Below are 18,326 nucleotides of genomic sequence, written 5' to 3' on the forward strand. Positions count from 1 at the left end.
TTTGCAGTATTTCTTTCATTGTGTTCATCTGCAACTCAATACCTTTTCTATGTGGTGAGTAGCAATCTATCCTTTCCATGTTATTGTTAATCCATCCTGGACTTTCCACTGTGTGATTATGTATAAAATGTTACACCGTCCAGGTTATCTGGATACTTCCCACTAACACCAACCTGTCAGAACTCCGGAGATGGGAACTTGCCCTTCGGTATATCCTCTCTTCTCGTTATCCGCCAGGCCTCAACCTCCGCCAATTTCAAGTTGCCGCCGCTCATACCTCACCTGTCTTTCAACAACATCTTTGCCTCTGTACTTCCGCCTCGACTAGGCCTTTACAAATGTCTGCTTGTGTCTGTGTATGTGCGGATGGATATGTGTGTGTGTGCGCGAGTGTATACCTGTCCTTTTTTCCCCCTAAGGTAAGTCTTTCCGCTCCCGGGATTGGAATGACTCCTTACCCTCTCCCTTAAAACCCACATCCTTTCATCTTTCCCTCTCCTTCCCTCTTTCCTGACGAAGCAACCATTGTTTGCGAAAGCTTGAATTTTGTGTGTATGTATGTGTTTGTTTGTGTATCTATCGACCTGCCAGTGCTTTCGTATGGTAAGTCACATCATCTTTGTTTTTAGATATATTTTTCCTGTGTGGAATGTTTCCCTCTATTATATTCATATATATAAAATAATGTAGTTTCATTCTGTTGACACTATTGTTTGTTAAAAATCCAGCTCCCAGAAAGAATGGCCTGAATGAATCCAAACTTGGGCAGTGGGATTATGGAACAGTGTACCAACAATAAGTGATAAAGATTGAAGAAAGCTGGCTTTTATATAGGCAGGACAGTGCCCTCTCTTTTGTGATCACAAAAGCCACTGTTATGCCAAGAGTCAGTGACAAGCTATCAGACTAAGTGGAAATATGAATATAAATGCCAGTATGGCTTGTCAATATCAGCATGTTAGTAAGTTTGAATAGTGCAGAATACAAGGGCTCCAGAAGATGGCTTTGTTATACACTAAAAGTTTGTCCGTGTTTAGCAACAATTTTGTTGCATGTGGAAAACCAGAGGGTAGAAGAGAGTTAGGTACTGGATCATGCATTGTGGCCAAAGCACAGTGTGACTGAATTGTTGTCCTTATGGCTGTAAGACAGTATATCACTAAAACACTGCCACAGGTGCAGACACAGTTGTGTCAAAGATTCATTACCATATATTGTGGGAGCCTCTGTTGTCCAGAAACAACAAAATGTCTCACACTGGAATTGCACTCATGAATGCTGTTGCTGGTATACCTGAGTGGGGAAATGTAATGTCCTTGAATGTCTTCTGCTTGAAACTGTCCTACTGCGATTACATAGGTGACTGAAAACCCCCTGGCAATTTCCTGGTTAACAGTGCCATATAGCATTTACATTTATACCATAAATATGTGAAACAATACTGTGTTGCCTATCTGGCTGTCTGCATCAATGAGTAGCATGAGTGACAGATGTCATTTGTTAGAGTGTGGGCTACAACTGGGTACAATGTGTGATCTGGATGCATATGTTGAAGGCACTTTGAGCATCAACTGCTTCATTAGAGGTGGTTTAGAGCCCCACTACACTGCACCTCCTGCAGGTAACTCCACATGACATGTTTCAGCTGGATAGCGCCTGGTCGTGTATGGTGGAAACTGAACAGGCCTTTTTCGAAGAACAGAGAGTACTGTTGTTTACCTGCCATTGGTCTGACTTTAAATATGTCTATGGTATGGTTGGTCAAAAACATTTTCGTCATGGTAATTCAATAACTACTGTTGTCTAGTGAACTTTCATACAAACTGCTGAGCAAGGGGGCCATACCCAGGCCTTCATTGACTGCGTGCCCTGACATTTAGAAGCCCTGGTATGTGGCCTTCACATCATGGTGAATTCTCAGTGTCACAGATCATGTACAGTTCTGTAATCCCAGTCACCCTTGCATTGTTATGTATCAATACTGTGGTACATTATTTAAGTTACATACATTCTTGTTGCTGTTGCTATTTGTACAATATTATGCAGTCCTGATAACTTTCATAATAAAATAAAAGAAACTGATGACCAGAAGTGCACGAAGTATCTGCAGCAGTGCAGTTACATTGGTGTGCATTCTGTCAGAGTGATGCAGTAAGTTGTTGTTGGTAAACATTATAAAAAATAAATCAATACTCTCTGTTTCTTGGGAATACTCTTATCCCCCAATCTGGAATTCTAAAATTATTAAGCATTTTTAGTTAAAAGTCTATAATCACCATATGCTTGCCTTATGATGCAGCCGAGAGCTACCTTTACAGTGCTGTAAAACTACCATTATTTTTCTTTAGGATATTTGGTTTATTTGTACAATGGATATTAACCTTTGTTTATTAATTTTGGTCTGTGATCCAGTAACAGAGCACTTTTTCTGATGTTCCTCTATCAAATATAGTAAATTTTATATGGAATTTTTAAGTATTTCTTTTTGTTCACTTTGTTTTGATATTCAGATTCATCAGTTGCTGTAAATCCCAGAATCCAAAATATTGCCAACATGCTCTTGAAATTATGCTAACTATTTGCTAAATGTGGAAATATCAGTTATTTTTTATTGGAACCACAAACTCACATGCATAATATTCATTATCTTACTACTCATTTTTGCTATATCCAAGCAAGATCAATACTGAACATTCTTTAAAATATAGTTAATAATTTAGGAGTAGAGGAGATCACTCACTGAATAGCAGAAGTATCCCCCCCCCCCCCACCACACACACACACACACACACACACACACACACACACACACACACACACACACACACACACACACACACACACACCTGTGCTCCTACATTGTAGGTACAAAGCTGGCTCTGTGTGTGTGTGTGTGTGTGTGTGTGTGTGTGTGTGTGTGTGTGTGTGTGTGTCATTCATGTAGCTTGCAGTGGCCTGCTTCATGAAACTGTACAGACACCATGCAGTGCGATGACACTGCAATGGCAGGCTTAGTTTTGAGTTTTATTTGAGCGAGGGGCTTTTATCGCTTGATCTGAGGATTTGTTTCTTTTTTGTGTTGAGTCTGGCCTTTGGTCTACAGTTTTAGATTGAGGTCTTTAGTCTGTCTCTTGGTGGTTGGCTTTTTTTTCCCCCATGGTCGGCCAGCCACTGTAACACTCTGTGTGCTTTTAATTCCTCTGTTCTCTTCTTTGTCTGTCTTTCTTGTTCTGTGTCATCCCTTGTCATCTCCGTTGCTTGTTTTTTTTCCCCCTTGTGGGTGTTTCATGGTCATGGAAAAAGGCACCGATAGCCTTTATGATCTGGTCTGTTCAACCCCCACAAACCAACCGCACCATGCCTTGCCAAACAGGTATTTGTGCTGCTAGCATGATATTTTTCTGCTATGTTTAGTGGAATAACAATTTTGTTTCATACAAATGCACAAAAAAAGCTCTCAGTAAAATATCTTTCATAATCACTCTGTATATTTTATAATATGAATATAACAGAGGGAAACATTCCACGTGGAAAAAATATATCTAAAAAGAAAGATGATGAGACTTACCAAACAAAAGCGCTGGCAGGTCGATAGACACACAAACAAACACAAATATACACACAAAATTCAAGCTTTCGCAACAAACTGTTGCCTCATCAGGAAAGAGGGAAGGAGAGGGAAAGACGAAAGGATGTGGGTTTTAAGGGAGAGGGTAAGGAGTCATTCCAATCCCGGGAGCGGAAAGACTTACCTTAGGGGGAAAAAAGGACAGGTATACACTCGCACACACACACATATCCATCCACACATACAGACACAAGCAGACATATTTAAATATGTCTGCTTGTGTCTGTATGTGTGGATGGATATGTGTGTGTGTGCGAGTGTATACCTGTCCTTTTTTCCCCCTAAGGTAAGTCTTTCCGCTCCCGGGATTGGAATGACTCCTTACCCTCTCCCTTAAAACCCACATCCTTTCGTCTTTCCCTCTCCTTCCCTCTTTCCTGATGAGGCAACAGTTTGTTGCGAAAGCTTGAATTTTGTGTGTATATTTGTGTTTGTTTGTGTGTCTATCGACCTGCCAGCGCTTTTGTTTGGTAAGTCTCATCATCTTTCTTTTTAGATGTATATTTTATAAATTATTCTTCTTCTCTGGAAACTAACTGGAAAAGATAACTCGGAACACCACTCATCATGAAAATGTGTTGGATCTAATGACAACAAATAGACCTGACCTCTTTGAGGATGTCCACATCAAAACTGGTATCAGTGGTCGTGATGCAGCTGTGGCAAATGATGCAAGCAGAAAGATATGTATGTTCAGTAAACAAGATAAAAGGTCAGTAACATCATGTCTCAATGAAGAACTGAAACTTTCAGCACAGGGCAGGAGCATGTAGAGGAATTCTGGCTCAAGTTTTTAAAAGAATAGTTGGCCATGCATTGTATAGAAATGTACCCAGTAGAACAATTCATAATGGGAGGGACCCTCTGTGATATACAGTCCCTATAAAGAAAATGCTCAAGAAACAGAGACTGCTATGTAATAAGTGTAAAGCGAAACATAAGGTTATAGACAGAGAGATGCTAAATGAAACCCATTTGGCTGTCAAGAGGGCAATGTTCGAAACTTTCAGTAACTGCTGTAGCAGAATATTGTCAAATGACATTCCACAAAATCCAAAGAAATTCTGGTCATACGTAAAGGCAGTTAGAGGCACCGAAGCTAGTATCCAGTCCCCAGTGAATATGACAGGAACTGAAACTGAGGGTAGAAAAGTAAAAGCTGAAATTCTTAACTATGGTTTCAAATGGTCCTTTACAAAGGAAAACCCAGGAATTCTGCCACAATTTAATCCTCGTACCACTAAAAAGATGAGTGAAATCAGTATTAGTGTCAGTAGTGTAGAGAACAGCTTAAATCATTAAAATTGAACAAAGCTTCAGGGCTTCATAGAATCCCTGTCAGGTTCCTCATTGAATTGGTGGCTAAGTTAGCCTTCTAACTATAGTCTATCATAGATCCCCTGAAGAAAAATTAATAGAGGAATTTTGTTTTAAATTTGAATATTCAGCATGCCAACATCAAAAGGCAATAGTACAGCATAAGGCACACGAGAAGGGCATTCCAGCAAGGCAGTTGTATGTGCCCCAGTGCAATGATGAGGATGGGTCATTTGAACAAATTCAGTGTCATCCTGTGAGCAGACAATGTTGGTGTGTTGATGAGAAAGGTGAAGAGCTGCCTGGTACCAGAGCACCACCTGATGTACAGCCATCCTGCAGTGGTAGGTACAGTTTGTTACACTTAAGGTTTTGATATGTTTGATATTTTTTTACAAATAAAAGTTGTTTTGTGATGCTGCTTGATTAAATTTAACCTGAGGTAATCAATAATAAACTAAAAATGATAATAAATGTACTACTAGGCTGCTGTTAGCATATTAAGTTACTTAAAGGTTGTGATTGTCAAAAGAAAGGTGAATTCTCTGCCAGCCAGTGACAAGATGAGAACACAAGTGAAGAAAAACTATGAAATATGTTTTATCACTGTACTCTGGCAGTTTAAAATAATTTAATGTGTTCTCGAAACATAATCTGTTTAAAAACTCATACATATTTTGTGCAGCTCCTGCTGAATGTCCTGAACTGGAATGTGAACCTTGTGAGCATGGCCACCATATGGATCACTTAGGATGCCAGACCTGCAAGTGTCGCAATCCCTGTGAAGATATCTCGTGCAATGGTGATGGAGAGACATGTCGCCTTGTTAAAGTATCTTGTATAGACAGGCCTTGTCCACCGGTACCCATGTGCTTGCCACACAAAGAGAACCCCTGTCTCTATGGACACCCTCTGTTGTTGAAAAACACATCTAATGTGATGCAGTGTGGCCCAAATGGCTTGCAGTGCCCTTCATCACACAAATGTCATTTGAGTCCTTTAGGAGAATATGCTGTCTGCTGTCCAAAACCAAGTAAGTGAAAACAACAGCACTACAAACTAGCAATTCATTTTGACAAAAAATTTATGTATGTGCATAGCTCTGAGAAGACTTAAAGATAGTTAAATGTTTAAATACACTCAAGCTTAAAAAGAAAAATATGCTTTTATAGAAATAAGAAAAGTGCATTAGTATAAAAGTTAAGAACAACCAAGCACATAAGAATACGAATGGCGGACATGATGGCTGTGAGAGAATCAGTGATTGAACTCTATTTCAGATGTAACTAGCCATCTTCATTATGTTAAAAGTGTGTTTGTGCCCATTGAAAGCAAATAAAAATATATTGAAGTGCATATCCTGCTTCCAGTGTGAACTTTTAATGAATTAAAGATTATTTTACTCTTCTTCCTCTTCTTTTTCAAATCCGTATTGTTAGTTTACACTTGGTAAACTTCTTTTGTTTATATCTTACTAATATTAAGCCTCTGTTCCAGCCTTTAGTCTTTATTTGAGCACCATGTATTTCCTTATTCTACAATATGTTGTGAATCTTCCAGTCTGTAGTGATCAGAAACAGATAACAGGTGTTTGGGATAATAATGCAGCTTTGTGCAGTGCTATTTGTGGTTTCTGAAGGTACTTTACCATTGTTTTGATCTTTGTATTGTAGATAATGAATGTTGACATATTGTCTGCCAAGGATCAACTGATCATTTTACTAACAGCAGCACTATACTTGCAGGCAAACCTTAAATATATATCTAGGAAGTTTACTCTTTTTTTTTTTCATGCTGTTTAATATTCCTGTAAATGTACACCAGATTTTACACAAAAGTTTTTTGCAATTTTTTCTCATATTTAGACAGAAAAATTTTCCACTATCAACCATGGTTTGTCTGTTCTATTAATGATACAAATGTTTTCATGCCCTTTGTTGTTCTAAAGTTTTGATCTTTGACTTGTGGTTCCAAGTGCAAATGGATTCTAGTCTTTATATCATCCATTAAATAAAGATGACCATTTACTGAGTTAACATTTCCTAAATTGTAGCAAACCTACTTGCCGCTGGTCATCCAAGTTCTCTGGAACTATATTCTGTGTTATTTTGTTAATAGTTTTGTAATTTTGTGGTGATTACAGTTTTTACGATGTCTCACCATTTGTGACAGCTCCTACTGGGGTAATGAAACTTTTTTGACCCTTAAAGATTATTGAATTGCAGACACTGTCCAGTCACATTAATGTGACCACCTGTCAAAAACTGGAATAACCATATTTTGCAGTGCAGACTGTGAGATACATTCAGGAAAAGTGTCAGTGAAGCTCCAGAAGGACAAAGATGTGGAGACATGCCGACTTCAGTGCTGTGTCCAGCTGTGCTAGGTTACCCAGTTGAGGATCCTTGGTGTGAACAGCCTGATTGAGGTGGTTCCACAAATTCTTGATTGGGTTTAAATGTTGGCATAGAATGATAGGAAGAAAATTAGAGCAAATAAAATAGTCAGTATGATGATGAAAATGATGTGACAGAGAATTAATAAAACAATTAAATCAATTAATTGAATAAAAATAATAGACTCTTTCAATTAGATTTATAAATAAAAAAATTCGATAGATTTAACCAGATTTGAACCTACGACCTTCTATACATCATACTTATATGCTATCCATTGTACAACACCATAACTTAGGGTGACGGTATTGAGACAGTGGTGACCCAGTCACAGTGGTGTATTCAGGCCTTCAAAAATTCGGCTAAATTCAATGTCATGTGAAGCTTACCCAATGTAAGCCAATCTCTGTGATTATGGTAACTGTATAAGTGACGCTGAATTGTGTACTGTGCAGAAGTATGCTGTAGTGTTTGGTTAGTACTGTGTATGAACTGTATTTCATTACATTTGTGTGTGTGTGTGTGTGTGTGTGTGTGTGTGTGTGTGTGAAATACAATACAAAATAAAAGTGCCAGACCCATGATTTAGGATCCAGACACATTGAGAAAGAATGCCAGACTAGGGATTGGATATGAGCTAACCAATTATTGCGGCAGTTCGACTACAGCAAACAGTTCAGACATGATGTTGAGCGCTCTGATTGGAGGAAACCAGCTTCATTGTGCGAACTGATAACTATCAAGTAATTTTAATCAGATTATAGTGCTGCCACCGTCCATCTGTGAGTGGGTATTGCACATTATGTTGAGCATCGGCGGTGGTCACATTAATGGAACTGGACCATTTATTTTCATGATTTTAACTGATGTCAAGCCTTTCCACTTGTTTCTAATGAGCTGTATCTGTTATACATGTCTAAAAATGTTCCTTATCCTCCAAACAAATGGCAAAAATCACTTCATGTCATTGTAAAATTGTAATGCTTGATAGACAATAGAGATGCCATATGTATCATTTTGAGACTGGAGGCAGAGGAGTATTTAATTGCCTGAGGTTATTTCAATATTATACAAACAGTAAAATAACTTTTATGTAAAACATGTGATGATAATTTATTTTATTTATTATTTTACATGTCCTAGATGCAGGTCCATGGAACAATAAAAGTACAATACAATAAATAAAAATACAATACAGCAATACAAAATAATAAAAATAATAACAAAATTCTACAAGACACTGCAGATTTTCTATTAGATGGACCATAAACTCCAGAATTCATCTGGCCTGATGAGCTTATCACTTGCTGCTTATAGGTCTTCTGTAGTTAAAGGATCGGGCAGGTTTCTGCTGACCAGGTGATGTTGAGAGTCCTGTTCCCGGTAGATTTAGTGTCTTTCCATGTGTGGAGTTTCAGCAAGCCAATGCTACATATTCTGCTGCAGAGAAACATCATACCGGGGTGGATGTACAGAGCATGTTTTTCTGTGAGCCCCAGGTGGTGCTAGTAAGTTTATGTATGATGTTGTTCTGGTCACATACTTTCAGCTTTGTATCTTCACAGTGACCTTTGAACTGAGACTATGGTACTTTGGAGTATTATAGCATGTTGTAATTAGGTATAAGTACAACATGACCACTAGACTGAACACAGTATTTAAGTAACATTTAGTAGGAACCAATTACATACACATAGACCTGATAGACCTGTAGCAATACACACAGAGAACAGAGGCTGAGTGTAGCTCAGCTAGCCTCAAATAGACTGGGACCTGTGCCAGGTCCTGAAGCTGATTTCTCTCTCTCTCTCTCTCTCTCTCTCTCTCTCTCTCTCTTTCACACACACACACACACACACACACACACACACACACAAAGTTTGAGGCACTGTATGTGGATAACTTAACACTATCACACACACTATGCACCACTGCATTCCTCCTGTCTTAGGGAGATTATGGATTCTTGAGACTTCCTTGCTGGGCTCTTGGTAAGATGGCATGCTGCAGCAGGAGCATACAGTCTGAAGTGCTTCAGGCATGGACAAATTCTGTGCCTACCTTCCCGTGTCAAACCAGATGGCAACACTTGAGACGCTGGGGCTGTTTCCATGTCAACCCCAGGCATCGGCTCTTGTGACAGTGTTTGTGGTGTTGATGATACTGATATTAGCAGTTGCTCAGGAATGGGTGACAGAACCCCTGATGATGGTGGGTGACGGAACCCCTGATGATGGTGTCGGAAGCAATAGAGGAACTGCTGGTTCGGCTACAAAGGATGGATGCCCTCACTCACATGGGAGTAGAACTGGCAGCAGCAGGTGATGAGATGCCTGATGTAGACAGGCTCAGAAGCAATAGTGTGACATCAGGGGGCACCCAGCTGCCCATGCGAAGGCAAAGCTGGTCATGGCGCCTTGAGCAGAGGGCATCCTCCTTGCCGATGTCACAGGGATGTCGCCCCTGGCATCTGGCGAGAGCAGCTGGAATCCATTTAGGGCGACGTCCAAGCCTCCAGGCTCTTCTCTCCAAATGGTGTGAAATGGTATGAGGAGAGAAACCAACCTAAGGCAATGTCAGACAAAGAGTTGGCAACATTCTTTTTCAACATTCTTTTTCATATGAGTTTGAACATTTCCACTAGACATTCCACCTCACCATTAGGTTGTGGATGGAAAGCAGAGCAAGGATGTAACAGATACCACAGGCATCATAAAATACCACAAACTCCTGTGATGAAAATTGTGGACCATTATTGGACACTAACATTGTGGGCAAGTCTTTCAGTGACAAAATTTTGGTTAAGGATACAATTGTGGCAGTTGCAGATGTGGAAACATAGTGAATGACATACTGAAAATGAGAATATGCATCAACGATCAACAGCCAGTATGCACTGAGAAAGGTCAAAGAAATCCACATGTATACCATCCCATGCATGCGATGGCATTGCCCAAGGAGATGACGACGCCAGTGGAGCTGTTTGTTGCTTCGTAAACTGTGTGTAACATCACCATCCAAGCCTTGCCAAAACACACGTCGACATGCATTGCGCTTGTGTGTGATACACCCCAAGATGTGCCTGTAATAAATGGAGAACCTCCAAACAAAACAGTGATGAGATCACTATCTGAGGGGCTGCATGGTCTGTGTCTAAAAGCGGAACACCATTCACAACAGGGAATTGATTTGAAAGATGTAGTAATTACAGAGGGGGTCAGACACAGGAGAAGGTGGTGAATCTGGCTAACCATGTTGTACGAATTTCATGACCTTCCACAAAATGGGACCCAAAGCTATAGCCTTTGCCATCCAGTGCCAGTTACTGCAAAACCATCAACCATCTGTTGTGCACCAACATAAATGTGGAAACAGAGCAATTCTTCTTGATCAAATTCTGGATGTGGACCGGTCGGCAGGCAGGACAAAGCATCGGCATTTGCATGTTGATCCGTAGGATGGAAATGAATCTCGCAGTTGTAACGCGAAAGGCAAAGAGCCAAACATTGAATGTGATGTGCCACTTTATCTGGTAATGATGAATAAGGAATGAATAAGGAAACCAATGGTTTTGTGATCAGTGATCTAGTGGAATTTGGTACCAAGAGAATAACATGGAATTTCTTCACAGCATATAAGATGGCTAAAGTATCTTTTTCTATCTCAGAGTACCTAGTTTGAGTAGAAGTCAGCATTTTTTAGGCATAAGCTATAGGCTGCAAGGAGCCATTGGGATATCTATGAGCCAGTACCACCACTAACCCCTACTGGGAAGTGTCCATCCCAGGAACCAGGTGGGTACCTCATTGGTATGTCTCTAAGCAGGGCACAGACTGCACAATCTTCAGGGTGGAAAACACTGTTTCACAAGTCAGCGACTGGGTCCCTTTGTGCAGCAACGCATGTAATGGTTGCACAAGGCAAAAATTTGTGGTAGTAGTAGAGTTTGCCAAGAAAAACCTGTAGTTCCTTGAGTGACGTAGGGTGTGGAAGTGACACAATAGCAGAAATGAGTTGATGCAGGGGTCTGAGACCGTTGCAGAAACTTCAAAGTGAAGATAAATAGTCGAAGGTTGAAAAAATTGTCAATTTTTCTAAATTGTGCTTCAAACTGGCTGCTTGGAGAACAGAAAAGAAGAGTATGGAGATTTTGTAAATGTTCCTCAGTGGAAGCACCAGAAACTACAGTGTCATCCAAATACTTGGCGCAACTCAGTGTCAGTGGTGTAAGTTGTTCCCAAAAAACATTGAAAAATAGTGGAAACGCTGGTGATTCCAAAAGGCAACCGCAAGTATCGGTACAGTCCAAAAGAGGTATCGACAACTAACATATGTTGTGACTCTGTATCTAAAGGGAGTTGCAAATAGGCATCCGACAAGTCTATTTTTGAGAAATATTTACCACCTGATAACTCTGCAAAGAGTTCGTCTGAGCACAGTGTCTGTGAGGCGATCTAATTTATCTTTGACTTGTTCCCTGAGTGCCACTGGAACCAGACAGGCACAGAAAAAATGATGTTGAGCAGAAGGTTCCGTGGTAAGGTGCACATCAAAATTGTTAGCATATTCCAATCCAGGAGAGAACAAAGAGAAAAACTCAGAACATAATGCATCTAACTGTGCATATGGCACTTGTTCAGACACCAAATTAACTTCATCTGAAAATGTAAAAACCAAACAACTTAAAAGCATCCCAAAAGACTCTCTGTACATGTATTATCTGCAACAAGAAATGTAAGTGACCAGACTACTGACTTGTAGGTCAGGGGCAGAGAACTGGCTGAGAATAGGGATAAACTGTTTATTGTAATTTACTAACTTTTGTGACACAGGGAGAAGAGGAGGGGAGTCCAAGTCCATATAAGTTTATAAGTGTAACAAGGTTACCACAGCTCGTGCATCCAATTGGATGTGCAAAACTTTACAAAAAACCATAACATCAATGAAAATCTTGTTTGGCACAACAGAAATAGCTGATACAATGTTTACGCCCATATCCGCAGCAGGATTGTTTTGCTGAATTTTTGCATTACAAACAAGCAGTGTGACCTTTTTTGTTGCAGTTATGACAGGTAGCCCAGCGCTTTGGGCAGTCTGGGCACTCATGGTTAATGAAACAATAAGGGCAGAATGGGAGCACGGAATGCTTACATTGCTGCTTACTGGCCTGTTTACTTTGTTGGTGCGGCTGCTGCTGGGAGTGAGGCCCGCCACCTTGATGCTGTGATTGTGTGCAGATTGTCACAATCATTTCTTCCCCCCTGCAAACTAAGTGAAGCTTGGTGTGGAGGAGAGGGTTGGATTGCTGATACCTTACCCCATGACCCACCTTGGTTAACTACAGCTCGAAACACCTCGGACGACTGTGCAATAGCTAAAACCTTGGAGAGGAATGGATTTTTGCAGTGGATGGCGTGCTCTTGCAGCTCAGGATCTGGAGCTAAATGAATGGTAGCATTGCTCACAATCTTATCAGCATATGGCTCTTTGTGCACATTGGACACAAAATTATGACTACTTAACCCACGGAGTTCAGCCACCCTTTCTCATTAGGATTGATGTGGTTGCTTCCTACTGTGGTAAAACTCAGCCTGGAATGTAGTAATATGGCTGCACTTACAGTATTATTTTGAAAGGACTTCACACATTTGGTAAAACATTAAAGAAAATGGATCCTGCAAATGGGTGAGCTGACACGGGACTTGATACATTCTGGATGACACCCATAAAAGGTACAAGGCATGACATAAAATAGTGTCAGTAATTCCAAAAGCATGACAGTGTTGTTTGTAGACATTTCTTGTAAGCATCCCATTCCTCAGTGGGCTTATCATATGTAGAAGAGGGAGGCTGATAAACCATGGGGGCTGTAAGGGCAAAACAGCAGATGACACAGACTAGAGAACATACCGACTGGACAAAATAAAAGCCAATGATTGAAGTATGTGAGTTTGATTGTCCAGCACCTGTAATTGGTGGTGCAACATTGTGCTGAATGATTCTTGCTGTTCAACCAACTGATGTAAAATTTCCTCCAGAATACCATCAGCCATTGTGAGAATAAACGGAGGACCATCAGAGTAGAAATTTGGGTGGAGAACAGTTATGTGTAAGCACAACATGACTAATAGATTGAACACCAGTTCATTCCATGGAAGCATTACAAACTTGAACACATATTTAAGTAACATTCAGAAGGAACCAATTATGTACACAGAGAGCTGTAGCAATACATTTAGAGAACAGAGGCTGAGTGAGTGTAGCTCAGCTAGTCTTAAATAGACTAGTGCCCTTGGCGGGCTCTGTCGGTGATACACATCTGAGGAGCCTTCTGCAGACAACATAGCACTGCCGCACACAGGGCATTTTAAAAGTACGCACACTATCATTGCATAGTGGCACATCTGTTGGTCTCTCCAGGTAATATTAACTTTTCCCTGGCTTCCCGGTTTCTCAGATGAAAAGCGCACACACACTTGCATCTTTCCCGGGTTTGGCTTAAGGTAGTTATCATCGTAATACTATACTATACTTGCCAAGATCTTTGAGGGCTGCTGTCAGTTTCATCTCCACTTCTTCAAAGGTTTTGCCTTCAGCTGCAGTTGCTGTCATCAGCATAAATGAATGGTCTTGTTCGTAGGTTGATTGGTTGGTTGTTCTACAGCAAGGGTGCCAATACACTACCCTGAGGGAGTCCATTCAAGGTCCTCCATTGGGTTGTCTTCTTATGTATAGTCATCAAAAAACTTCCTGTTTTGCAGCAAACACTAGATAACATGGGTTAAGCAGTAGTCTTTTGTGACTGAATATATCTTTCTGATCATCATCTTGTGGTAGACGGTGTCATATATTGCTGACAGATCTCCCGCTGACAGATGCCACTCCTGTGATTTGTCCTCTTTCGTATCATTCTTTTATATATTGAGTCAGGTTCTGACAACAGCATCACTTCCCTTGGTGGAAACCTGACCACTCATATATAAAGTTTTGATCAGCATGTTGTAGATGTGATTGAGGATAATCCTTTCCAAGAATTTATACAGTTGGTAGAGAAGAGAAACTGGTCGGAAGGGTTCAGGACCTGTTGGTTCTTTTCCAGGCTTCGAAAGTTCTAGCTGTAGCCTTGTACCAGATGTTGGGGATCTGTAATTTTGAGATTCAGGAGTTCATAAAGTTTAAGATCTATTGCTTTGGTATGGGCCCAAACATTGTAATTTGCTCTAGTCTTAGCTCATCTAAGCCTGCAGCTTTGTTCCTTTTCATAGATTTGAAGGTTACTTCCAGTTCTTCCATGGTGAAAGGAGTACCAAGGCTGAGAGCCTTGCCCTGCAGGGCAACGTGTTCACTAACAAAGATGTTATCTGGATTTGACTGACCATGCCATCTTCCATTGGTGGAGGAGAATGGCAGCTTTGGATGATGTATTAGTATCAGCCCCATCTTTTCAGCCCATTTTTAAAGATCTTCTCCATTCGTATCAGTCTTGTGGTAACCCCAAGATGTGCTACAGCAGCTGAAGTCATCCGTGATCAGATTTATTATCTGTGATTGAAAATTGTGGGGTTCCACGAACTTGAACTCACCATTTGGTGGTTTGTGTACTGTTGTAATTGTGCATGACCAGATCTCAACAGTCAGGATCTCTACATAATTTTCTGGGCTTAACCCTTTGGACAGGGTGTTTAGGCCAAATTTGACAAAAACAGCACTACCTTACTTTGTATGTGGTCTTTCAGTGACAAGGTCCATTCCATTTACTTTTGGCCTCCAGTCTTGTGGCCCTGTGTCGTCTCCTGCATTAACACACATCAACTCTTGTAAATTTGTAACGTGCATGAGTCACTTCTTGAGTAAATTAATTGTAATGTGTAGATACACTTTGTAACTGATAATTTCTTCTCACTTTGCAGTAACCTTCAGTTAACAGTTTTAATCTTTCTGATTAGTCTAGAAGCTTTATAACAGTCAAGAATTGTGTTTATTGTAGTTCAATTAAAGTATCTTACCTCATTTGCTTTTTGTCACCTACAGGAGATGTGTGTTTTGAACCCAAAGATGAAGGTTTTTGCAATACAACTAATGATTCTAGATGGTACTTCAATGCCGAGAAGAATAAATGTGAAATGTTTAACTTTGGTGGCTGTGGAGGAAATCAGAACAGTTTTGAATCTGAAGAAATTTGTAATACTGTTTGCCCAGGTAATTGCATTTGTTGCTCCATCACATTCTGCATTTCTTAATTTAAACATGAAGGGGATTTATGAGGCTGTACAGTAAGTTGAGAATTAATACATTAGTAAAAAAAGGAATGGCTGTTATAAACTACTTTTTATGCCAAAACTACTGTTGACAATCATTAATGATAAACTATTTGTAAAATTATGAAATAAAATTAATTGCCAGTACTTAACCTCCAAGAGGCAAAATCTTAGTATTGCTGATAGACACAAGCCAATAACCAAACAAACTGACACATATAAAACAACTTTACTGTCTGATTACTTTCTGATGAGTCATTGTGGCAAATTAAAATCTTAAGGTTGAAGACACAAACCCTAATTTACGTTGTTTCGATACATTTCAGATTATTCACCCATAGGCTAATGAAAAGGCTTGAACCAAAACTGGTTTGAAATTTTTTAAAGTTGGGTGGAAGTGGTAAATGCCCTCATTATGAAACACTGGATGAGTATAGCATGAGTAATATGCACTCTATTTTACGAAACACTAGTTTTTCAATGTTTGTGATGTCATGTCTCCTCCTGAACTATGTTTTGTACACTGATATAATTTTGCAGATACGTTCAGTGCCATGCGTGGATACTGTTCGCAAAATGTTTTATGAATAGTGTTAATAGGAAATAAGTAATAAAGTAAAACATCATGCATGATGCTGAAGCTTTTTGGCATGAACAGCAAAAATGTAGTAAATGGTAAACTATTTCTTTTCATTATTTGATGGGAGCTGTCAGTGAGAAAAAGTTTCAGAGGGGTTTGAAATTATCTCTAAAGTTTGTTGAAAGTTGCTAAGTGCTCTCATTCTTATATACACGATGAATATAGCCTGGGTAATTTGTGCGCCATGAGTAATGCTGCCTCAAGACATATACACGGTTTCCAACTGTAATACTTGTCTGTCTTTGTTAAAGTTTTAACACATGATTATACCTCTTAATGAGTAGATTATGGCAGCTTTAAAATTTTTGAATTCAGTCAGCAATTACAAGAAATACTGAAAATCATATCTTTATTGCCCCTGGAAGCTGTTAGACGCCCTGCAATTGTAACTGGGTGATTGTTTTAGTTGCTTAGTAGTATATATAAAAGTACATTCATTGTCCTGGCTTTTGGAACTAATAATTCTTTCCTCAAGCACTTTTCGAGCATCTGCAAGTGCCATGATAAACTCATAGTATTACCATCAATTATAGGTCAAAACTCAAAATTATGCTATTTCAAAAATTTTTACAACATTAGGCCTATTCTCATTTTAAAAAAAAATTGTTCCCAAATTGTACAATTACATGAGAAGCAGGTTTGTTTTTTATAATTTTGGCACATTTATGAAAGTACATTTTTGAAAATTTTTGGAAGTTATAAGGATTGTGTTTAATTCATTTCATAGCAAATCAACAGTTGTGATTTACTATTAATGTCAAAGAATTATGCACCCAAAATTTCAGTAAATATGAGCCTGAATAAACATACAGTTTCATAATTTTTGGCACTTATCATTGCTGTTTGCATAAACGTGTTTCACAGTAAATCAGTGTTTGTGATTTAGTGACTGTAGCACATTTTATAACTAACATATAGTGTTCATCTAGCTTCCCATTTCAAAAGGAGTGTATATTATCCACATTTATCATAAGTTAACACTATGTTTGAATTTGTTAGTGACTATAGCCTTGAAAAGTTAGGAAATGAATAATTTTTACCAGAGATTATACTTTGGCTTAATGAAATCTCCTTTTGTGTACTAATCACTCAAGTTCTTCAAGAGAATTGGTAATATTTTTAGCTCAACAGATTAGATGGTTAATCAGTGGGCTTAGTTTAAAGTTATTTGTGTACTGTCGTGTATAACATTGCACCAGTCACAATGCAGTTCACTATGAATTATGATCTCAAGCATGGGATGAGTTAGTTGACATTTGTAAGCAGCTGACTACTGTCAAATGATTGGTAGCTATTGCAAATCAGTGTGTTGAGAGAGCTCCCATGGGTTGTGTATCAGATTTACCAAAGGTATCTCAAGTACTGTCCTCTCGTGTGAAACCTGTCTCCTCTGCAGGAAGTACAGGATCTGCCACTGCCCTTTCAACTGACTTTGAATGGCTTATCGTTGGTGCTAGGTGTGGCCATCCTGTACAGGATAAACAGGAACTAGCAAGGACTTACAGTGTCTTCCACTGAGACGAAAAATGAGCCAGTGGGATTTGCTTTGCCTTTTGGGAATCCTGCCTCATCCTGTGTCAAGAGGAGTTAAATGCAAAAGGGTAGGGGTCTATTGATTGTCAGCAATCCAAATGTATGACAAATAATGGTACCCCTTAGGGAAATGGCAACAGGGAACATGATGGAACACTAGCTGCACTCAGTTTGTACCCCTGGGAGCCTCATTCAACATGTTGAGGAGGCTATTCCAGCATCCATTAATGGAACAAGGTGCAATCTATTGCAGGTTATGGTGCACATTGGATCAAACTACGTACGCCACCTGGGCTCAGAGGTCATACTAGGATCATTTCAGTGACTGGTGGAGAAGGTTGAGAAGATAAACCTTGTGCATAGAGTTTCAAAAAAACTCACAATGTGCAGTATTGTCCACAGAACTGGTTGACGCCCCCTGGTTCTGAGTCAATTTGAAGGATTGAATCAGAGACTTTCAAGGTTCTCAGACAAACTGGGCTGAGACTTCCTGAACTTGAGCCATAGGGTTGAGAACTGTAGGATCCCCCTGAATAGATCAGGTGTGCACTATG

At 39.6% G+C, this 18,326-nt stretch overlaps 1 protein-coding gene across 2 annotated transcripts in view; it reads left to right on the plus strand.

The window, feature by feature from the left end:
• Positions 1-18,326, plus strand: part of LOC126259575 (balbiani ring protein 3-like) — a 265,154-nt gene that overhangs the window by 227,132 nt on the left and 19,696 nt on the right. For both annotated transcript variants that reach the window (XM_049956482.1, XM_049956483.1), the window contains 3 exons: positions 5,077-5,289; positions 5,631-5,978; positions 15,373-15,540. In XM_049956482.1, coding sequence (XP_049812439.1) covers positions 5,077-5,289; positions 5,631-5,978; positions 15,373-15,540 — 729 coding nt within the window. The remainder of the gene's footprint in view (positions 1-5,076; positions 5,290-5,630; positions 5,979-15,372; positions 15,541-18,326) is intronic.

The sequence above is a fragment of the Schistocerca nitens genome, chromosome 5, assembly GCF_023898315.1.
Source record: "Schistocerca nitens isolate TAMUIC-IGC-003100 chromosome 5, iqSchNite1.1, whole genome shotgun sequence".
Taxonomy (NCBI): Eukaryota; Metazoa; Arthropoda; class Insecta; order Orthoptera; family Acrididae; genus Schistocerca; species Schistocerca nitens.